The sequence below is a fragment of the Chiroxiphia lanceolata genome, chromosome Z (assembly GCF_009829145.1).
Source record: "Chiroxiphia lanceolata isolate bChiLan1 chromosome Z, bChiLan1.pri, whole genome shotgun sequence".
In the NCBI taxonomy this organism is placed as follows: Eukaryota; Metazoa; Chordata; class Aves; order Passeriformes; family Pipridae; genus Chiroxiphia; species Chiroxiphia lanceolata.
This window is the reverse complement of record NC_045671.1, coordinates 25,397,821-25,422,120: the sequence shown is the minus strand read 5'-3', so window position 1 is coordinate 25,422,120 and position 24,300 is coordinate 25,397,821. Positions and strand designations below refer to the sequence as shown.

General features: G+C 36.2%; 1 protein-coding gene across 8 annotated transcripts in view; it reads right to left on the bottom strand.

Moving 5' to 3' along the window:
- Window positions 1–24,300, bottom strand: part of JAK2 (Janus kinase 2) — an 87,143-nt gene that overhangs the window by 7,860 nt on the left and 54,983 nt on the right. For all 8 annotated transcript variants that reach the window (XM_032675335.1, XM_032675334.1, XM_032675333.1 and 5 more), the window contains 16 exons: window positions 23,775–23,894; window positions 21,268–21,425; window positions 20,831–20,942; window positions 18,985–19,171; window positions 17,584–17,711; window positions 16,940–17,074; window positions 15,256–15,343; window positions 13,046–13,173; window positions 12,142–12,280; window positions 10,714–10,865; window positions 9,561–9,711; window positions 9,139–9,275; window positions 7,743–7,932; window positions 6,716–6,840; window positions 3,559–3,731; window positions 2,183–2,300 (listed from right to left, as the gene is read on the bottom strand). In XM_032675335.1, coding sequence (XP_032531226.1) covers window positions 2,183–2,300; window positions 3,559–3,731; window positions 6,716–6,840; window positions 7,743–7,932; window positions 9,139–9,275; window positions 9,561–9,711; window positions 10,714–10,865; window positions 12,142–12,280; window positions 13,046–13,173; window positions 15,256–15,343; window positions 16,940–17,074; window positions 17,584–17,711; window positions 18,985–19,171; window positions 20,831–20,942; window positions 21,268–21,425; window positions 23,775–23,894 — 2,241 coding nt within the window. The remainder of the gene's footprint in view (window positions 1–2,182; window positions 2,301–3,558; window positions 3,732–6,715; window positions 6,841–7,742; window positions 7,933–9,138; window positions 9,276–9,560; window positions 9,712–10,713; window positions 10,866–12,141; window positions 12,281–13,045; window positions 13,174–15,255; window positions 15,344–16,939; window positions 17,075–17,583; window positions 17,712–18,984; window positions 19,172–20,830; window positions 20,943–21,267; window positions 21,426–23,774; window positions 23,895–24,300) is intronic.

Sequence of the window (24,300 nt, the reverse complement as noted above, 5' to 3'; positions counted from 1 at the left end):
GGTGATGATTGATGAAAAACTCAGCATGAGTTGGCAGTGTGCGGTCACAGCCCAGAAAGCCAACGAAATCCTGGGCTGCATCAAAGGGAGGTCGAAGGAGGTGATTCTGACCCTCTACTCTGCACTTGTGAGTAAAGTGCACCTACTCTGCATCTGCAGTACTGAGTAAAGTTCTGGTTTCCTCAACATAGGAAGGAAAGGGAACTGTTGAAGCAAGTCCAGAGGAGGGCCATGAAGTTAATAAGAGGACTGGAGTACCTCCCCTATGAAGACAGGCTGAGAAAGTTGGGGCTGTTCAGCCTGGAGAAGAGAAGGTTGCATGGAGACCTCATAGCAACCTTCCAGTGTCTGAAAGGGGTCTACAGGGAAGCTGGAGAGGGACTGCTCATCAGGAACTGCCATGATAGGACAAGGAATAATGGGTAAAATTGAAAGAGGGTAGGTTTAGGTTAGCTATTAGGAAGAAATTCTTTACTGTGAGGGTGTTAAGATTCTGGAACAGGTTGCCCAGGGAAGCTGTGGATGCCCCAACCCTGGAAGTGTTCAAGGCCAGGTTGGATAAGGCCTTGATCAACCTGGTCTAGTGGGAGGTGTTCCTGCACACAGCAGGGTGGGTTTGGACTAGATGATCTTTAAGGTCCCTTCCATTCCTTAACATTCTACGATTCTATGATTAACTAGTTTTAAAAGAATAAGACTCACAGCTGATTCTAATGAGTTCCCTGAAACATTTAAACAAGATCTTGATGCTTTGAAAAATGCCAAACAGAAAACAGATATTATCATATTGATGTATAAAAAAAGGTTAGCAGGACTAATCAGTAACTACTGGGCAGAAAAATTACTATAATTAAAGCCTGTAAAAATGGCTTAGATAAATCTTGCTATTCAAAAAATCAACATAACCCCAAAAGAAGATTAAAACCTCACAGAGATTGCCAGAGATCTAGTTAAGGAGGATGTACTAGTAACTGAAAATAATTGATAAGAACGACATAAAGAAATTATTTTTCCTCCAATACTACCTAAATTTCCTTAATGACCTTTGACATGAAAGTGTGAAACAATGGTTGTTTGAATGTGCAAATGGTCAAGTTGGGAAAACAATTTATTACTATAAAGACTCCGAGAGTTAAACAGATCACTTTGGTTAATTTTAACAAATTACCTTTTCTTGATACATACCCATAGGATAACCAACCTGGTGAAGTGGTGAATGCGCATGTAGAAATGATTCATTCCAAGCATAGTCCACCTGAACCCGTAACTTACTCTACCACTTTTCCTTTCATAATCCTTCTGAAGAAGAACTCTCGGTGTCTGCAACGTTTATGTAATTATGCTAGAAGAGCTGCCCCGGTTTTGAGAGCTCTTCCATGATACCTTTGATAGCTCATTGCATCAAATTACTAAGAGGTCCACTGAGCCAGTGCAGAGATAGCCAATGCCAGTGCCTATCATCACTATTCACCTCTCAAAACCACTTCTGCTAGGACGGACTGAGATTCTGCCCAAGGGTGAGGTCAGCTTCAGTAAACATAAAAGGCTCTACTCTCCTTTGTTATGCCTGCAGAAGGTGCATGTTACATCATTAATCTTGTTTCCAGTTGGAGAACTGTTAGTAGTATTTTTCTCCACTCACTGCAAGTTTGTCTTTAAAATGCCTGTCAACACTCTGCAAAAAGCCATTCCCTTTCCTTCATGAACTTCACTAACTTACTAATTTGAGTTCTGATAACATAACAAGATACCTTTAAGTTATCTTATTTAAATTAATTTAATGTATATGGATTTGTTTAGCTCAGCCTTAAATTTGGAATAGCATTAAAAATACATGTCATCTTTCAATGAAATGATTGCATCTGGGATAACCCTCCATGAAGGATCGGAAAGAACGACCTATAACAAGAGATTTAAAATCTTTATCAAAGACTTAGAAGTTACAGGATGGATAAGATCTGCAGACTGTCAAGTAATTTTCAGATCTCCTTTCCTACTTATGGCTTGATACTAACATCTGTCAGCATGTTATTGCTTCTCATTGGATGCTTCATAAACACTAAAGTATCTCCAGAAAAGGATCAGTAAATATTAACCTATTTAGGTATAGGAACAATCCATATATTCTAGAAAACTTAAATAAACAAAGAAAAATCTCTGAGAACTATTACTATATACTTACAGCTGGTGGGCTTTTGCTTTTGTCAATATAAGTGAAGAGTTCATACAAGACGACACCAAAACTCCACACATCTGAGGCCACAGAAAATTTGCTTTCTGTCAGAGATTCTGGAGCATACCTGCAACACATGGTAAAAGGAAGATTCCTCTGTGTAATATATGTCTTCTTGGTTTTGAAAACATTTGTCTTAACAAGACTGATTTTTTTTCATGAATAAATGTTCTTTATGCATAGATATTAGCACGTTCTCATTTCCTTCCAGTACCTTCATATAGTAACTATTCCTTTAATAATAGTTAATTGGTATTGAAAACCAAATCCACCTTAAACACAGTTAGTGATAACTATAACCAAGTTTGACATTTTTTCTAACAAAGCTGTAAATATTTTTCTTATCTATAGTACAAGTAAACAAGATTTTGATGTGATAAGACCTGGAAAAAAAGACAATTATAGCCTTTTATCACTTTTAGTGCGCCTTGAACTGTGTCCCAGGTAATTTTGGAATTACACTGTACATCTCTAATAATGTCTACTAAGATGCCATTTTGTATCATTTATCCTTTAGATAAACAGTGCCTATGGCAGAAATAAAATATAGACTAAAAACACATTTACAGAATGGCATTTTCTTTTGTTATCAAGACATAAAATGGTTTTTATCATAGCTATCTCCCAGTGTATTTTCTAAGGTATTTCTATGTCTTCATAGAACAGAGATAAGCATATTTCTGGCATTCTGAATACAGTCTACTAACTTGTGTTTCACAATCATTCAGTCTCCCACAGACTACACTAAGTGTTCTTCTCCTGTTCAGCCAAGTGCAGTTTGTTGGAGCATTGCTGTAATTTGGGGTAAATTCAACCTTCTCTGGAAGCTCAGTGCCAAAATACAGACATCCACCTGAATACTAAATCTCAGCATACTAAATCTCAGCACTTTATTCTTGCTAATTACAAGTGGGGACTTAACCCCACTTGGTCACCAGATGGTTTATCCAACAGGTCTCAGTTAGAAGACACGAATGACCAGTGTTTAGGGAACTGAAAGGTCCAAAAATTTGAAAGCAGCCAGGGGAATAGACCCTTTTAGATTTCCCTTATCTCTTTCCCATTGGACATTATTTCTTTTAAATATGTTGGCATTTTTTAGGAGTTTGTTTGGGATGGTTTTTTGTTTGTTTGTTTGGTTTTTTTAAGTATGTTGAAAATTCCCAGATGTTGTTCTATGAAGTCAAACATCATGCATGTGACTTTCACAATGCTGGGAAACTGATGTGGAGTTTGCACTTAAAAATTCCATAATATGGAGAACAATTGGCTGAAATGGCAAAAACTGAAAATGCCATAATTTCACATACCAAAAGAAGACTTACCAAAATATAGGACTTTCACCAGGTTCTTTCACTTTGTAGTATTCTTTGTCTTGTGGCAAGACTTTTGTCAATCCAAAATCTCCAATTTTAACTCTGTTCTCATTCTCCACCAAGATATTTCTTGTTGCTAAATCCCGGTGAACGTACCTTTTCGTACCCAGATACTCCATGCCCTAGGTGTAGAGAAAAAGAGTTACTTTTAACCATTACGTAGCTGCACTTTCCCTAAGAGGATAAATTAACCTCAAAGTTAAAACCAAAACCTAATCATTATTAAAGTCTGCGTGCTTGAACATTTGTCTTCCCTGACGAGTTACTTTTTTCAAGCTCAGGGACTCCCTTAACTGGAGGGATGTAAACTGAGCACCTGTCAGAACCAAGTATTTTTTGTTGTAGATGGATAGCTGTTACAGCTCCTTTCTGTGGCCAAATGCAGTTTTCTGGTGATATACAGAAGGAAAACAAAACTTGGGCTAAACTACACAATCCAGAGCACATGAGAAGACTGTCCTACCTACCCATTTCATTTACTCTTTTTTTTCACTTTGTACGTCTACTTTTCTGATTGCTTCCATGAAACTTTATGATTTCTTGAATTTGACAATGATTCTCTAATTGTATTCTCACCCATGTGTCTTGTTTCTCTTTTGTATGGATCATTATCCACCAACAGAGTTCTGCTTATTGTTATATTTCCATGGATTGCTGTAATAAAACACTGGTCCACAGCCATGTTTTTTGTTGTTGATGATCCCTTCTTACCAACGCACCTAATTATTTTCACTAACAACAAAATACGGAAGGAGACAGTGTGGCATTACTACAACAAGAAGGTCTTGCTTAGACCTTCAATGATAGGCAGAAATTGATTCCACACAACAACCCAAGATACCCAACTCCTATGTGAAAGGAATCACAAAGCAGTTTCAGAGTTTCTTAAGAAACCATATCACTCCTTCAAAACAATTGAAAAGTAATAAATTATGCTAATAGGGTTGGTGGACTCAAAAGTTTTGAACATCAATATTATACTATTAATGTCAAAAGGTTTATTTCTCTCTCACTCTTTTTTTTTTTTTTTTTTTTTATGTGAGGAACCTCAGAAAGAGTTTGGCTCTGAAGTGGAATCTTCCTCTCAGACTCCATAACCCCTCAGCACCGCTGGGTGGCATTACTGTTCTCTCACAGTCCATTCCAAGAACAAAACCATTCAAAAATGTCCCATTCTTCACTGCCCACTTACTTACTGCCATCTGGAAAAATACCAAACCTAGCTTCTTCAAAATGAGACTCTCATGTTCCTGGTACAACTAGTCTATGCAAATGCTACAGCTTTTTCTTATTAGTATGTACTATGTGGAAAACAGCCCTGATAGTAACTTATCTGTTAGCCTGAAAAACACCTAATCTAAGACAGATGTTTAACTGAAGTCATGCAAATTCTAAGTGGAAATCATAATCCTGTGGCACTACTCTCACAATGGAGTTTAATTATGTGTTTTCAAATGTTTCTATCCTTAAAGTTGTGCTCTTCAGCAAGGACACCTGAAGCGTTTTAAGCATTAAGAGATGGGAAAATCCTTTCCCAGTATTGTAGCAAGGAACCAAAACACAGCAAGCAGCCAAACACATTCATCTCAACCGTCAGATATGGGCATGCCTTCATTTCTCTAATACACTTGAGAGGAGAGCAGCAAGGCAGAGGGAGAAAGGTTTTTGATTAAAAAACCCTAAGAATTACAGTGACAGAAATGCACAGCAGAAAAAAAGAGATGCAAGATGCTGAAAGAACAAACATTGTAAGAGAAGGAAAAACAGCTAAAGAGCTAAAAATAGAAGAAAAAGCATTCAGATTCCATTTTCACAGTGTCAGGTACTTACTATGTTTATAATTAAGCTGCTTTGGAGTAACAGAATGCTGCAGATTAGAGTGAAATCTTAAAGCAATCGATATAACCTCTACTTTGCAGGTCATACAGTGCAAAGCAAGGCATGTTCACTGTAACTCTTAGACTTTGCTTCCCCTAGAAGTGAAAACGTATTGCTTTAAGAGCAAGTTCTATGCAGATTTCCCACATTTTCATACTGTTTGTACCCATGATTTGTCACATGAAAGCAGGATGTTTTTCCCACTTAAGTATGAGACAGGAGGCATATTTTAGCTCCCTTTGTCTCAGCTGGTGCTTAGTACTTAGAAAGCAGTCATTTCATCTGCTATTTTGATTTCTCACCATCCTGAAGACCTGTAATATTTTGAAGATTCTTTTATATATGTATATGTACACACACATCAAGACCTTTTCCTTTGTACTTTCTGAATTCAACTCCTTTCCCAAAGATTCCTGCCATACTTGCACAGCCTGCAAAGGCCAAAATCCACCTTCCGGTCTTCCCATCAGATACCTCTGTGTCAGAGACCAGGGTCCTGACTTATGTTGCCACTATTGTTCCTCCAGGCTTTGAATAAAGGCCTGAAGACTTACATATGCTCCACAGCTTCTTATGAGAGTACACATGGCAGGCACCTTCAGGTCCCTGTTGCATCATTATTCTATGAAAGATGCAGTCACAGTCCTTGGAGTTGGTGCTGAGTATTAAGACTCTTCCAGTTCTGCTTGAACAAAGATTGTTTTCAGTGACTTACCAGCCTAACAGTTATTTTGTTGCAGAAATAATTCTAAGAGAATTTCTTAGGCCTGTTACTGCAGAATGACTTCTTGTTTTGGACACACAGATCAGAGGGCTCTTCAACCCTCTGTGTAGGTGGTCACACTTTCAATTCTTCTTTCTGTGACACTTGCCACAGACTTGCTAACATTTTCTGTTTTCTCACCTCATTCCCCACGGATTGCCCATCAAGGAGCTTTTGCTGGAGACTACCCACATCACCTTGCTTCAGTGAAGCATGTGAATAGGTGAGAAAAGCTGTTAAATTGCATGCAACCCTCTGTACATTCGCTAGGTCCGGCAGATGAAGAGTTCATGAGTTAGGCCAGTTTCAACCAGGGAAGTAGCTCTTTTCACCATGTGGAAGTTTGAATGTCTACAGAAGCTCTCAGCTCTGGCAGAGACTCTCTCCTGATTTTTGTAAAGCTTTTTCTGTGGATATTGCAGACAAAACTTTGTTGAAAACCATAAATAATTTGATATTTCCTACCTTGCATATCTGAGATGCATACAGCAAAAGCTTCTTGTGGTCCAGCCTCTCCTTGTGTTTCTGAAGATAATCTCGTAAACTTCCATATGGTAAATATTCCATAATTAATCTTAGATTCCTACGACCTTTTACAACAACAACAATAAAAAATGCACTTAATTTTTCTGTAATTTTCCTATGGTAAGTTTTTAAATATAATTATTTTAGAACATCAATAGGAGTAACAGAAAATAGTCTTAATACTGAAAAATTAAATTCTGATTTGTACATTACTATGCAATTTTTCATATATTACTTAAATGCATTTGCTCAGGAAATGCCACTGACTTAAACTTAACAACGATGTGGATATGCTTGATATACTAGTATATCACTAATCAGGATCATCTCATCAATACTTTAGCTACTATTGTGAAAGAAAAGTAGAAGTGTGTACATGTGTGTTGTCAAGATGAGATGAAACACAACGGCAAGCGACATCAACTTGTCACCAATTTTACCATCTTTAAAAACTTAGCCTGATTTTGAACTCAAGATTTTTCTTTTACAGTAAGATCCTGGGCAGAACTGACACTTTCATTCATTGGCATCACCAATTCACTCAAACAGATCTGTTTCTGAAACTTTTTCTTATACACTTTTTTACTGTACAGGTTGTACTAGAACTTGGTAATATCCACTCTGGAATATTACATTTAGTGAAAAAAACAAGAACAGTTACAAAATGGTGCATTTTTCCCACTTAAACCCTATATTCTTTTCTAGGAAGTCCTTTATCCTTTTACATAAAGCTATGTAAATAGTCAAAACAGTACTCTAAATAAATGAAATTATGCAATAAGCTGACTGAATAAAATGTCCACCTTTTACTGAGATACACAACAGACACTATTTAGTTTGTTTTGTACTCTGTAAGTCCTGGTAAAGCTAGGACAAGTCAGTGACTGTCATAAACACTTACCTCTCTGAATTTCTCGGTAGGCATACTTAGCTGTACACTTGAAGGTGTACTCAATATAGCACATACCTGCACTGTAGCATACTCCTTTGTATTTAACGATGTTATCATGCTGCAGAGATTTAAGTATTTCAATTTCTCTTTCAAAGTCCCTAAGGTGCTCTTCTGTGCTATGTTGCAGCTTTTTCACAGCCACCACTTCTCCGGTATTATCCTGCAGTGGGTCATACCGGCACATCTCAACACTGCCAAAATTTCCCTAGATCACAAATGGAAATACTTGGGAATTAAAAACAAGTCCACATCATTCTCTCTTTCTTAGTGCTTCTTAGTGTACAGCATTTGTACTGTTTGTTCAGTGCTCACTGTATTAAGCATTAAGGTGACCATGATTTAAGTGAAATGCCACAAAAAGTCCCTGAGAGAAATTGGGGTAGTAATCACAGGTATCAGTTCTAAAAGAAACATATTTTATGAAAGGAAGCAAACAGGAAAGGAATGCCCAGGAAATAAGGACAAGAAGAGGGTGTGATGTCCATTCATTTTCTTCCCCTTCACAAATTTCTACTTGCACTTCCAAACTGTCAGTTGGCATACTCCTTTTCCTGCTCTTGCATAAATTCCTTCCTCTCAGTCCTTAATTCTCCTCCTTTTCTTGGTTCTACTTTCTTCTCTTTCTCTGTTTATATTGTCTTTGTCTTCTTTTATGCAGCCAACAGCTACCACTCTGTTGTTCTCCCCATGCTATGCTACCACTTACAGCCAATGATCAGCCATCTGCAAACAGAAGTAGTTCTGCTACTTTGTTTTCAGATTTGCTTCCACTAGTATTTGGAGCCAAAGGAATATATTGCTATCTTATACCAGCAAGGAACCATCCTGGAAAAATGAATGGTCTTGCTGAAGATCTGCCAACTGCAGTTGGTCATCTGTATAGGCATGCTTTCACACAAACAGGCTGCAATGACTCCCAAAACTAGTAACCAAATACCGATTTCTAAAGTTCAAAAGGTTCAAGGCCTACATATATCTTGAATACATTATTAAATTCAAAGACATCATTAAATTCAGATTTCTCAGAATATGCATGCACAAAAAACCCAATTCCACTAGTGCTGTGCAAGACTGCTCCAGAGTATTGTTAACTGAATACCGAGCGTGTGTGTGTGTGTGTATGTGTATATATGTGTATATATATAAAGATTATGTCAGAGCCAGCTCTTCATTGCAGAAAAATACTCCAGCCTTTTGATGTGACTGGATCCATTGTGGAGGCCAGCTAACTTTCACAGTATCTAAGGATACTGTGAAAGTGAAAAAAGAGAAAAAAGGGACTGCATGTGGTGCTTGGATATGACTGAAATTACTAATTTCTATAACAGAAATTTTAATGTAAATAATGTATATGGGGTCATAAAAAGATAACTGAAAAACACAGTCTATTAGAGAATTTTAAACAGCCTACCTTGCCAAGTTGCTGTAAAAACTTAAGATGCCTTTCTTCAAATTGTGTTGGGTCTCGATCTTCAAAAGCACCAGAAAATCCAAGTGCTCCAATTCTCATATTTGGCAACATGTCACTTTCTGTCAATAGCTCGTAATCTGAGAGGCAAAAGGAAGAAAAGGAGAAAGGGAACAGAAGGCACAGAGTAGTGAACAAAAAAAGGAAGAACCTTATTACAGTTAAGGCATGTTCTACCTTTCTTTGGCATCCTCCAACCTCAGTAGAATATTAACAGCCACCTTAATTTCTATATAGTAATTTGCAGTCAAAGACACAGATGTATTGCAAAAAACATATCAAGAAGGAAGACACCACATGAAAGTGAAGCAATAGGAACCAGGGTTCTTTTTGTCTAGCGTGTTCCTGCTGTATCACAGACTCACCTGGAGTGAACAAACTGTTCAAATCACGTATAATTGCCCTAAAAGAAGGCCTGAAATCTGGCTCATAATCCATACAGTTGTTTATAAGGTTTGCAAGTTCTGTCCAGTTGGGGGCAGGAAGCTGGTGCCTATCTTCATAAAACTGTAGTTTCTGGAATTAAATAGATAAGTCATTTTACATTTTACAATCATTAGGGGTTACAGAAGCCTTAACATTCTCACCAGAGCAGCCAAAAATTACAGCTCTCAACCTAGGCTTGTTATCTCACTGGATGTATATCTGACCATTTTCCATCAAAAGAAAGGCGGGCATAATTTAGAGCAATCAGTTCAGAAATTTCCAGACAGTTACTGAAGGAAGATAAGAGAGAGATGAGAAAAATAGCACCTTCTTTATTGGTAATTCCGTAAAACCACAACTGGATGGGTCCAGCAGAGAATTCTATTCATCAGTGAAGCTGGCTGAGCTCACAGTTGTAAAGGGTTTCATGATATTATGAAAGAATGTAGACAACAGGAAAGGAGGGTAACTTCTTAAATACTTAGATGGTCTAGGTAAACCTTGGAGCTTATTGTAAGAAGTGATTAAGATACTTGAGAAATCAGATCAGGCTTTGTGAGAAGGTTACAGTTCATTTATAAAAATAATACTACAAATCTTTTTGTAGGATAGGAAAGTATTCTTTTTGCTTCCAACTACAGAAGGGAATACATATGAAATAGCATTTTTATGGAATATGTTCCTCTTCCATCCTCTGCCCCTATTTGAGATAAAATTAATATTTCTTGTTTCGCTAAAATAGAATTGTCTGCAACACACAAAGTCTTACAGTATTTAAGATGTTCAATTCCTAGAATACCGTCAATTAAAATCCATTAATATTTTTAGAAATATTTTTTTGTTTAAAGTGATACATGTCTACAACAAAGCAACAGAAATATGAACAAGATAAAACTGACAATACTGTACTTTGCCCTCATAAAATCAAAACAAATAACAAAATCAAACTTCATTATATACCAGCAGAAATATCTTTTTCCTACAGTGGTCATGTACTACAACACTTTACATGCTGCTGTAGTTACAACAGCAGATGTTTTAAATTAGAAGCGGTAAAAGAACTGCTATGACTGCAGAGCCAGTAATGCTTACCCTTGAAGAATCCAGTGCACTCAGGGGTTTGTCTCCTCCACTGCAGATTTCCCACAACGTGGTACCAAAACTCCATTTGTCTGTGGCCAGGCTTAGTTGTTTGGGATTCTCAATACATTCAGGAGGAACCCATGGTATTCTCTCAAGAAGAACTGTGCAATCACACCAAGGAAACATGTTAAGATGAATAATATAACCAGAAAACTCCATCATATCTTTGATTTGGTAAAAATCACTTTTATGTACATAGGTATTTCACTCCGTAACGTGCTTTTAATAGTTTTCCAACTTTTTGTTCCTGCCTAAAAAAGCAAGTTAGAGAATATGGACAAAAATAAGAATCAGAGTGGGGCATCATGAGTTTTATTGTAAGATAAGCCCAATGGTATTAAATTGCCTTAACACCATTTCCATATTACACTTTTTCTCTGATATGTGTATTTCCCACAATGTTACCAAGACTTAGCTACCACAAAGCAACTACATGTCAAACAGTAAAAATTACTTTTGTAGCGATTGGCACATTATGGCACAGCAAAAGGCACCATGAAAAGGAATTTCATACTATCTGATTATTAAGCTATTGATACTGACTGTAGTAACAATTTAAAACATGGGATTGTAGAGATGTGGATCTAGAGCTCCTTAAAATGAGATTGCATAAAATTAATGTAGGTTTCACATTAGAAAGGGGAGAATTTAAATAGTTTATTGGAAAATGAAGGCACCACATTGCTTATAGGCTCTTAGATGCATTATTTCCTTAGGGATGTATAAGACTGCCAAGTATGAAGTGTTTTAATTTTTCCAAAATTATTAGAAAGACCACAAAAAGAATAGTAAGGTTACTTCAGTTCTATTAGGATAACAATCTTGTACACTCTTTGGTTTTAATTAATTATGCTATTTATAAATCATTGAAACAATCTCAATGGTGGATGATAACCCATTAAAGTCATCAACCAGCTCCAGGTATTCACCAAGGCATGCACTGAAGATGATTCTTAATTGCCAGTCAGCATTTTAAAAGTGTGCTTTCTTTCAGTTCTGAAAGTTTCACCATGCTCTAAAATGCTCAGTCAATTACAGGACACCAAATTTAGCAGCTACGTGCAAATGCAACGGACTATATGATACATTTACATTGTAGCATACCAGTGAAAAGAAGTTGAAAACGAGAATAAGCAGGGAAAAAAAAATCTCACAAAATGGAGAATGGTGCCTTTGTTTTCTGTAGTTTATTTCTGATAAGAAGATACACTCCAAACTGCTTGGCTAGGACTGCAGAGATTATTATAAAATGACAGATAGATAAAGAAACTTACTATAAGAGAAGTACCTTAGATGCTGGTCAGAAAACAAAACCCAACCCCAAACTTATTTTGCAAATCAGAGGCACTGAACAAGAAAGCTGACACGAAGACTTACTGTCTCTTGGCAAAACTGTAATACTGATGCCAGGATCACTTAGTTTTATAAATGGAAGGCTTCCAGACTTCCTATCTTCCTCTCTGATAAGCAAGATGTTTTTTGCACAGACATTCCCATGAACAAGGCCTTTATCCTCCTATAAACAGAAATGCATCTTTTACAAACCGACAAAAGAGGTCTTTTGGTGGAAGAGGTATGTAAAAACCAATACTGTACAGCATGAGGGAAACATCAGCAAATAAAATAATGATCATAGAATAAGTTTTATCAAACCTCAAACACTTCATCAGTTCCTCTCAAAGTTATGGTTTCCAGTCAATTTTCATTGTCTACCTAAAGTTTCAAGTTTAAAACCATCTGATGTATGTTGACTCAGAAGAATACTAATTCATCAGTATTATCCATTAAAATTAATGTAAGAACGTTTAAACTCTCTTAATGGAAAGACTCATCTAGTCACATACTCTGTCTCGGATAAACGGCCTTTATGTTGAATTAAACAGACTGTAAGGTTGGGACCTAATGCCCAAAAAGAATGTATCAGCAGTATGAACAGTACAGTGTTTTCCCCTCCCACTGGGTAAGTAATAACACTATGAAGAAATAGTTTATATTCAGCATCATGAGCTTAGGTGAGAAGTCCAGAAAAGACTGATTCAAGGGGAAAAAAGTAGAAAACACGTTTCTGGAAATGTGTTTTTATTTCATGGTAAAACATAGAGCATTAAAAAAGAATGGGACATTCAATTACACTTTGTGCAAGATATAAATCCGCCCTTGCCTAGGTGTATGCCTAGCCTATTTCAAATACCCTTCAGAGTTTGAAGATTTGGGGTAACAGCTCAGCCTTTCTACATGCATTAGTCCAAAAAACTTGAATTAACAAAATTCAACTACTTACCAGAAAATGCATGGCTAATGCCAACTGTTTAGCTACTTCCAGCTTCCACAAAATATTGATAATGTTTTTGTTCTTTTTCAAATATGTGTCCAAGGATCCAAATTTTACATATTCTTGTACAAGGATGTCTGATTTATAATAGTAAAAAAAGTAACAATTAAAAAAAACCAACAACAAATAATGAAATTTCAGGACAGATTCATGACTCTTAATACCACTCTTTTTTGATACCTTGTTGGTGATCTAACTATAACTTCGAAGCTACATGACATCTGAGTATAGCCACAAATATTCCATGTTCTTTATACTTCTTCAGCGTGTGGAAGTTTATGTAATTTCGTCTCAAATGCAAAATTACTAGACTTAGTAGCCTTTTAAAAATTAGGTAAAATACAATAAGCATCATTCTACCCTCACTCGAAAGGCAATAAATAATGTCATTACTGACAAAGCATAGTAGTATACAGCAGTGAGTCAAATACCATTCAAGTCATTCACTTCTCTGTTGTTTACAATCTATATTCTTAGTGACAGATACAATGCTCTACTGACAAAAGACACTCTTCTTAAAAACAGACTAGTATTGGTACTAAATATATATGACATATGTCTCCATGCAGTCACCCAGCAAGTAACGCCAGAAACAAGATCCATTCAAAGCAATGAAGTGTTGTCTTCATCACTTTCAACACAACAATTTCAAATTATAGGACTGAACTCTTGCTCTCAGCTGCAAGATGCTAATGTTGCAATAGTGAGCATTTCTTATTTAGTTTCTTATTTAAGTTCTAAAGACACTGGAAACTACTGGTACTATATTTGCCTGTAATAAATAAACTGATTTTTTAACAAATTCATTTTACAGACAGCGAATTTATTATTTTTTTTTGCAATTATGTGAAACAATTTTCATCAAATCTGTACATTATATAAACCACAGAATCAATAACAGCTGCTTCTTCCTACTTCTTAGCAACTAGCTCTTATTAAATTGTAATGTCTTTTGCCTTCAGAAACAGAACAATCTATAGAAGACAACCATGATCTAAAGGTGAAATAAGTAACTATATATATATAAAAATAAATAATTATTTTTGTCAATTATAAACTTGATCTATCTGAAATTTTATATATAGTCCCTGTGTGGGGTACAGGGACTACAGAAATAGAAAAAAACCCCCTTGGGTTGTTTTTGTAAAGCTTGCACAAGTTCTTGGCCAAACATAGTGCTGTACCTCTTCCAGCCTTCTAAGAGAGGTAATTCCTGATACAGAACCCACCCTCTCTTTTGGAAATTCTTTCTCCCTAATGAAGGCAACCATCTACATAATATGATTATACGATTATTATAAAATGCTTTCTTTCATACAAATTTCTAATCATAGGGAAAAAAAGGGTTTAGGGCAAACTGACATTTCTGCCCAAAGACTGCATGAAGAGGAAATACTGCCAAAGTGAGACCCAGCAGTGCATATTTGGAGATAGCATATATGAGCATATGAAAACCATTCAAAATAAAAATTTCATTTCAAGACGGTATAAATGTATTTCAGGTGTTCTTAAAAAACTCCCCTTATAAATACACAGTCACAAGGCACCTAAACTGAAAAGACATTCAACTTCTGCAGACAAGGAAAAGATTTTACTGCTGTTAATACTTTGTAGTGTTTTTGTTGAAGTAATAGGACCTCCTGTTTTCAGAATGGGACCTCTAAACCAAACTTCGCAAAGCTATATTTGTGCTCACGAAGTCAGCACATGTGTGGAAAAGGGTTGCAGTTTCCGATCACCGTAAATGAAGGTTTTTTTGGGTAGCCAAGCACTGCCCTTTCTTGCTAACCACACTTGATACAACATAGGGGGCGGAACTTCTCTGGCATCTCAAAAACTTGTTTCAGAGGTTCAGCAAGACTTTTCAAATGTGAGATTCCTCAGACAGAACAGACATGACTCAGCCATTTACAGAGGTTACTATTCACACCGACTGTAGTTAAGACAATGTTTCCCTTTTCTTTGTTATCACCACATTAACTAGTTCTCAGATACCAAGAAGAATACTACTGCAATGTAAACATGTATTGGCTGCCCAGCTGCTGTCTCTAATTGTTTTGTTTTGATGGTTCCTTTCCCCTGCTTTTCCCTGTTTTTTATTCACACTCTAATGAGAGATGTATAAAATCACTACAAAAAGATAATTAATTTCTACTTACTCTCTTCTCCACATACGCAGACTCCATAATTTAACACCAGATGTTTGTAAGAAAGCTGGCTCATCATACTTGCTGCCTCAAAGAAGGACTTTTTGGTAGGGGAGAGAGTGAGAAAAAATAAATATCAGTGAAAACAAAGCCCTAAAATGCTAATAAATTTATTAAAATCATATGCATTTTTGAAAACATTTCAACTTCTATCTCATTGCAAAAACCCTATGTAACATATTTTATATTGTTTGTTGTTGTTTTATGGAAGTTTTTGTTTGGTTGGTTTTTTTGTTTTAAATTTTCTCAGTTGTGGGGTTTTTTTGTCTAATTTTTTTTTCTAAGTAACTGATAATCCACATTCCAGATGGGTTAGCAATCTCTTTTTTTCTGCAGGCAGATGTATCTCAACATTTTAAAAAGAATCTTTTCTTCAATGTCAGTTAACTTTGAGAAGTTTACAACACACTATTCAGTTTCTAATTTATTTCGTCATAATGCACTATTCAGTTTCCAATTTATTTCTTTTTAGCATACTATTAAAACACAAGTATTATATAATTCATCAATTATTGCAAGACCTTATCTAACTTTGTCAGGAAAGTTTCAAATGCTTTTATTTCTTTAATAATTTTTTATTCTCTTCAGCAGTATCTCCAAGTACACTTGCTTGTGTACTGATCATTCACCCAACAAAGCAAGGTGAAAATGAGCACATTTTTCCTTCAGAAATATTTTTATTTCTATACTCTCTGAGCTTTTAGTAACTGATTCCACTCAACTTTAAAATGTAAATATATTACCCATCTTATTAAAATTATAATAGGTTTATGGTTTCTTTATTGTTTTCAATTGTCCAAAGTGTATGCCTATACTGCTTATGAATATTAGCCATCTGAAATGTCTTTCTTTTTTGCTCACATTTTCATATAGATTTGTCTTAAGTAATTGAAAAGTTCACTAAACAGTATACTGGTTCTCTTGGCTTGCTGTAAATACAGCTAGATTAATTAGGAATTTGTATCAATTATATATTTAAATAAACAATAAACAGCCATATGAAGTTACATTAATATAATAAACACTACTACATCTTGTGAAAGTCTGTAAAATAACATACACAATCTTGGGCTCAGTTACATCACCAGTGTATTAGTTTTTGCACAAAAGCATTTCAGGTTTGCTAACAGCTTCACTCAAAAAGTGGAAAGCTTCAGTGAATATGGGTGAATCTATATATGGCAAGTGTTTCTCATACATAAATACTTCTGATTTTTTATTACTTGATCCAAAATGTTGATTTCACTGGAGAATCTGTATGACTCCAAAACACTGAAAACAGTTTATCCAAAGAAAGTGATTTACCACAAATGCTTGGTCCCTCATCTGTATGCAATGTACTGGTTAAGACAATTCTGAGACCATACCACCTCTTCTGTGGCAGTTGTATAACTAAACTGTTCTTCAGTTCTCAGTGGGTAGCTCTGAATTCTCTGATGGGTGGTGGGGAGAGGGGAAATAAAATATATAGGTGTACTTCCCAAAGTCGGTCTCAAATCCATACTCTCAGTTTGTCACAAGTCCAAGAATGAGCTTGGTTAAACAATACAGCACTCCACTATATAACAAATACTCATTTATTCTAAAAGTAATGCTTCTGACAAATGTTATAGAAGTAATAGCACTAGACACCAACCTCAGAGTAGTTTCTATGCACTTTATCCAGCACCTTTAAAAGAACTTCAGTTTGATGGAGCTGGCCATAGTCTCCCACTTCTTTTCTTACACCTTTGAAAATCTTAGTAAATGTGCCCTGTCCAAGACTCTCCTCCTATAAGAAAGGAAGGATACAGATGGGAAAAAAATCAGAAATATCTGCCTGTTTTGCAAAAGATCTCTTAAAAAAAAAATCCCTAATTAACATATATGTAAATCTTTAGAGGTGTGCTGGCTGTAGAGTCAAATTGATGGGAAAAGGAAGCAACTATGTCAGAAACATCTTAAATCTTTGATTATTTCTTATTGATTCCTCAAGAATTTCAGAAAATAACTTGCTGCAAGAACCAGAGAGGAAGGAATTGATATTAAATATGTATTTAGATAGCTCTAGAAGCAAACAACTGCTATCGCAGTCAAAAGGAAGCTTCTTAATTTTACAAAAGTAATTATTTGCATTGATGGAAAATGAAAATAAATATTTTGTTTCCACAACTCTAACAAAAGATCACAGCAAAATCTCCTGGGTCAGATAAGACTCTTTTAAACACATACAGAGGTTTTTAAAACTTGGCATGTATTAAACCCAATATCTGCAGTAGAAAAAGCAACTAATGGACTTACAAATATCAAGTCCTCATTGCGGATTTTGTGAAAGACCATCTGATTGACATTGTTGTGTCTCTGTAGCGTAGGTGATGAAGGTACATCAGAAACACTATTGCTTCTGAAGACTAGGAGATTTGATTTATCTGGGAGAAGAAAGAGGAAAAGGAAAACCACCGAAAAATTGTAAAATATAAAATTAAACCAATATAGTTTGAGAAGGATTAATGAGGGGTGGCTAATTCAACTCAAACAAGATATTACATCAAGAACAGTTTATTCAAAAAGCCACGTAGTATTTAATTTAATTCAAAGTCTGATATTTTCTCATCAGCAAAAGCATCTAGGTTCACTCACTTATTTTATGTTTTTTAAGTATTCCTACTTTTGACAAACGTTCTGAAAATCCTCCTACCTTCTTTCACATTTTAACTACTGCTGTAATAACAACCAGGGATGGAAAAGGGGATGAAAGTCACCTTCTTTTAGATTACAGAGTAGAGCAGGTCTGATACTACAACTAAAGCTGAAAGGTATATCTTTGTGAGTATCTGGTAACACATGATAATATTTATTCAATAACTTATAATTCTGATGCATATACATTTTTGGTTTCATACTGAATAAGTTTACAAAATTATTCTCTATAATGTGCATACATATTTACTTGTTAAATCTTTTCAAAGGTTTTGAATCTATTAGCTATTTTCAGTCAAATTTGAGAGGGGTAGAAGTGATATCAAATAGTCTTTTGTCACAACTTTTTCTTTAAGTAGGGACTTTGATAGTCCAAGACTAACCAACATTAACTGTAAGTACTACTGCTTAGAAGGGCAGATGTTAATAGAATTCGTAAAAGAGAAAGATATTAAGAATATTAAAGGTAGGAAAAAAAATTTAACATGAAGTCAAGAAAAATCTACTCCTCAGGCAGAAGCTCTATTCCCTGTGTATTTTTCAGTGTTAAAAAGAAGCTGAAATCACAGCACAGCTTTGGCATAACTCAGTTGTTAACAATGACAGAAATTCACTTACATTATTGGTTCTGTTGCTTATGAAACCATACTCAGTGATAAATGATACATTTAAGTACTCTTTCCTTCTCAAGACATGAACACACTTGACTGAAGAAGAAATGCTGCTGCACACAATCCACTTCAATTAAGAAACCAGTTTTACTTCTAATCATGAAACTGGCTACCATGGTTACTTCTGGAAGACCATCTTATACCAAAATAAAATTTGGCAGGTACTGGGACTGAACACTATGACTAACAAGACAAACAAAAAGCTCAGTGAAATTTAAAAAACCCCCCACAAACACAGGTATCTATCTGAGAGTCATTTGTGTTAACTTATTTTTAAATCTTTAATCTAGAAGTTGGAAAGCCTTCTGCTTAGAAATAATATTTCTCTTACCTTTGGGTTTTGGAGGACAGCATTTGATGAACTGGAAAATTATGCTGTCTGAACGGACAGTTTCTGTCTGGTAACAGGTCAAGAGGTCCTTCAGATTACTAAAACTTCTCTTCGTTCCACTAAGATTATATTCTCCATTCTCGTTCTTTGTAATTAAGCAATGCTTATAATCTGTAGTATTGTCACGCTGCAGAGATTTTTTTTCCATTAAAAATAAAATTGATTAATATTTAATATTTGAAAGCTTATTTAAATGTATAGCACTCTATTAATTAAAGAAAGAATGCTCCAGCAAAATATGACCTTTATTTGTTATTTTGTTCTCACTATGTAATATTGATTCTGAGAAAACATGACTCTACTCCCATCACTGGAACTAGCATGTTGATGCTAGAGAAAAACAAATGTTAATGAAAGCTGCAAAGATGGAGCTGAGAAAACAGATAATGGATCCTAGGAAAAATCCTTCAGAGCTATTAATGAAAGCTTATTCACTCTGACATTGGGTAATATCAAAACAAAATTTTGTTGGAAGCAATAGCCCAAATGGTTCTGCTCCATGTTCTTTTGGCAGGCATTTGGAGATCTCAGCTATAGTTCTGTTTTTCTGTTATCTACAGTACAGTTCTAAGAAATTAGTTCCTAGCACAGATTTTGAATATGCACTGAATTATTCAATGAGTCTTGAAAAGATACTATTAAACATTTTTAAACAAGATAAGCTCTTAATAGTGCGTTCCTGGTTCTTCACCTCAATACTGCAGCAAATGTTTCAACAAAATCTGAATCTCAAAAGCCTTCCAATGACTTGTGCAAGACTCAGAACAAGGGAAGAAAACTTGGGGCCAAGTCACTTAATGGCAATGGTAGGCTTCACTCACAAGCTTGACTCTCACTTTTTGCCTCAGAAACTGATATCTTGGTTTATAAAATTCCTTATCAAACACTTAATTGACTGGACATAACATTTTTGTGAAACTGATGTTTACTTCTTCATTCACACACCAACATTGTTTTCTCATTTTCAGAGATGTACATATCTCTGTCAGTATTAGCAAAAACGCTAGCTTGCTGCACACCAGCAGGAAACCCCATGTCCTACCTTACCTACTTAAAACCCCAAAGGTAGCTCTGTTAATATAATTAAAGAGAAGCCCACCCTTGGAACAAGACCATGCAATTATGTATCAGTAATACTGAGGTATTGTCTTATCACTAACTGCAATGTCATGTAGGAGGAGTACTTCTCATTCTTTACCTATGTGAGAAGTGCATGCGTTTCCAGGGTGGCTTTCTCTCTAGCTAACACCAGACATCCTCAGAAAACCTGTGCTGACATAACAGCTGACAAATAATATTGTACTGGGGATGGGGACAGGACCTGAACCCAGAAGAACTTGTGAAGGAGACACTCTTGGATAATCAACTCTGTCTAAGTCAGTCCTATTGGTGAGGGGCGAGGAGATATGCAGAAATCCTAGGGAAAAAAGACCCAACTAAAAAACCCAAATTTTAAAAAAATAAAATAAATCCATCAAACTGCTCCAGCTCCCAAATATTTACTACAGTGCCAAGACCCACGTCACCATCCCCAAGCTGTCTTCCCTCTTCCTGTCTTGGTCTCCTAGGCATATGGTATGTGCCATTAGCAATTCTTTACCAAACAAGCACTTTGATGTTGCTCACAAGACCCTGAAGGCTGGCCAGTCTGACAGAAGTAGCTAAGCATACACACATGACACAAACATTCTGGAGGGAAAATTCAGAATCATTTACTGAACACCCCAGGCTTATCATTACATCACAATAAAGATTAAACAGGCACTATTTAAGATAGAATACGAACCTCTATAGCAAAGGTAAGGAAGTATTTTTTAAAATCTTTAGGACTGCAGCGAAGGACGTAGAAACCAGTCTGATTACCTGCTTTCTTCAGTTTACTGATAGCGAAGTCCATGCTATAGTAAAAAGAAAATGTTTAATATCGTATAATTTCAAAATCCAGGAATATCAGAGATTGGCTAATGAGCAATATTAATAAATACCTAATGTAACAACAATTCAAACTTGCAATTTTTTACAGCTTCCTTTAAATTAATCTTTTTCCCCTTTTATTTTTCAATATTTAGGGTGTTTGCTTATGTATTTTGCAAAGTGAAAAATAAGAGGAAAAGCATTTCATGTTACATAAAAGCACATTTTAAGACGTCCATCACAGTTCACAGTCAACTAAAGCCCATCTTTCAAATATCACATTGTTAAATTGCTAAAAAAATTACTTACAAAATTGGTCCATGACAGTTGCTTTGGATATTTTCCAGGACTGATGGTGGTGCTACTTCTTTACAGAGATAATGATGGGCATCTGCAGTTAATCTGTAATATCCATCAATTAATGATACAAAGGAGAGAGCTTCTCTTAACGACTGAAATTCAGCCTCCTGTTAAATTGACACAGAACAATCGTGGAGGGGGAGGAGAGAGAGAATTTAAATTTTTAGTAGGCAACAGAAAATTCCTGGATATGCTAGCAGTATAAAAGCTACACACATATGCATACATTAAAGATATGAATAGAAGTAGCTTTTAACTGCTGTTTGTATGTTCTGCCTTCTTGTTGTCACTCAAAACTTTGTAACAATCTTCAATGTTCAAAATCAAACACAAACCAAACAAAACAGAGAAGACATGGATGCCCTATCCCTGGAAGGGGCTTTGAGCAACCTGGTCTACTGGAAAATGTCCATGCCCATAGTGGGGGATTTGGACCTAGATGATCTTTAAAGTCCCTTCCAACTCAAACCATCCATGATTCTATGAAATCTGCCATTAAAAAAAACCCCAAACATCTTACTCTAAATATATGAAACAGCAGAGGAATGCTGACATGAGAGAACATCTGAAAGGGAAAAACTGAGTAGATCCAACGCAGCATGGTAGACACCTACTTGCACTGCCAACACAGTGTTTCTCTTCTTCCTAAAGGAAAGCCTTCACTTATCAAAGATTTATATGACTGCCTTCAAGTAGCAAAGAAAAATCTCTGGAAAAGTACCTGCCTGAAAACCTAACTACTAGTCAGCAAAGCCTGGCATCCTGAGCTGGATCATAGAGAGAAGCTCACCTTTGACTACTAGAAAGACAGGTACACTGCATGGAAGCTGGGAGAAAAATAATGTGGGCAAAGGAAAATGGGTGTGGAAAAGGTCTAGTCACAGTATAATTAACAGGTAAGAGCAGAGCAAAATTAAATCTATCTGTATCAACATATTTATTACTGCAAATAAAGAAAAATAGAGAAGCATCTGCCATTTTCTGAGTCACCCTAGATTTCATTCAGTAAGTAGTGCAGCCCAACCGAGTGGGCTTTAGTATGTGCTGCACTAGTTTCCCTGTGACAATGGGGACCCACTTAGCACTTGAAACCAATTCTTTGGCAAGTTCCTTGCTACACAGCAATTAAAAAAGCTGGTACTTTTGAGCAGGTGCCAAGAATTTGGAGTCTTGAAACTCCTTATTAAGAGGAACAGGAAACAGCTGCAGCCTGTGGTGAAGACAACGGTGAGGTAGGCTGTGCCTCTGCAGCCCATGGAGGTCTACTGTGGAGCGGATATCCACCTGAAGCCCGTGCAGAACACCATGCCAGAGCATGTGGATTTGCCTCAAGGAGGTAGTGACCCCATGGAAGCCTGCACTGAAACTTGTTTCTTGGCACTATGGAGGTACTACAGAGCTGTTCCTGGAGGACTGCAGCCCGTGGAAGGGACCCACGCTGAAGCAGTTCATGAAGAACTGCAGCCTGTGGGAAGGATTCACGCTGGAGAAGTTCATGGAGTGCTGTCCCCCCATGAGAGGGATCTCATGCTGGAGCAGGGAAAGTGTGTGAGGAAGGAGTGGTAAAGACAACACGTGATGAACTGACCACAACTCACATTCCCAACTTCCCGTGCCACTGATGGGGAGGAGGTAGAGAATCAAGAATAAAGTTAAGCCTGGGATGAAGGGAGGTGGAAAGATGTTTATAAAATTTGGGTTTAATTCTCATTACCCTACTCTGAACTGATGGGCAATAGATTTAATTAATTTCCCTGAGTCAAGTCCTTTTTGCCCATGACAGTAACCAGTGAGTGATCTCTCCCTGTTCTTATCTCAACACATAAGCCTTTCTTTGTATTTTCTCTCCCCTATACAGCTGAGGGAGTGATTAGAGCAGCTTTGGAGGGCACCAGGCATCCAGCCATGGTCAGTCGACCACACAACTCTGTGACAGTTATACCTGCTGGAAAACCTGACTCAAGTGCAATGTTGGAGTTCAAATAAAAAACCTTTTACATTCGTGTATAAAACACTTTCTTAAGATTTTCAAAGAATCTTAAGCAGTAAACCCAATGAGCTTAATTTTGTCCCAATACTTGTGTATCATCATTCCTTCAGAGAAATTTGAAGCCTTTTTCTGTTGGTCTCTAGCAGAGAGCTTAGCATGATGCCATGGAAACAGTACACTTGAGAATTAAAACAATAGACAACAGGCTCAAGACTCTAATAACAAAAGAATCAATCCGTATATCAGAAATTTTCCTCAGATATAAATATCCCTTTCCATGCACAGAGCTGGAAATGCAGAAGACTTTTACGTTCCAATACACCACTTATGCTGCCAAAATGCATTTAGTTCTACCTCATGCTTAATTAACACAGTATTTGGCTATAAAATACTAAATACACAACAATCACACAAGTCTGCTCAAAGCAACATCTATTTGAAAGAACAGCAATCAAACTAAACAGACCAGATTCTTGCTGTCTTGTTTGTGAATAGTGACAATTCTTCTCTCACTGGAGCCTTCTTGGCTTGCTTGTTTAATGCTGACATCAATGATATCAGGAAAATCACAGTAGGTTTGTAAATCCTGCAACAAACATTGGGTACATAATGTAGTAATAACATAAATGGCAATTAAAAAACCTCACCTATTTGCAGCATTGGAATTCCTACTATTCTGAACCTGTAAGCTAGCAACAAAGAGGATCATAAAATATTCAACATGCAATTACAAATAAATAAAGGAGTTTTGTGTTTATGGAACCATCATCAGGAATGTAACTTAAAGAATACACAGAGATCTAGGAACCATGAACAGAAATATCCATACATAGGTTTGACTTTTTACAATTGTACATATTTTTTTCCTCTGTAGTATTTTGCAAGAATTAACAATGGAACATTTTGATTACTGTTTTGAGAGCTACAAAATCTGCTAGCAAAGAGATGGATTTAGTGTGAATGAAGAAACAGTAAGAGAAAGTTGTCCTATC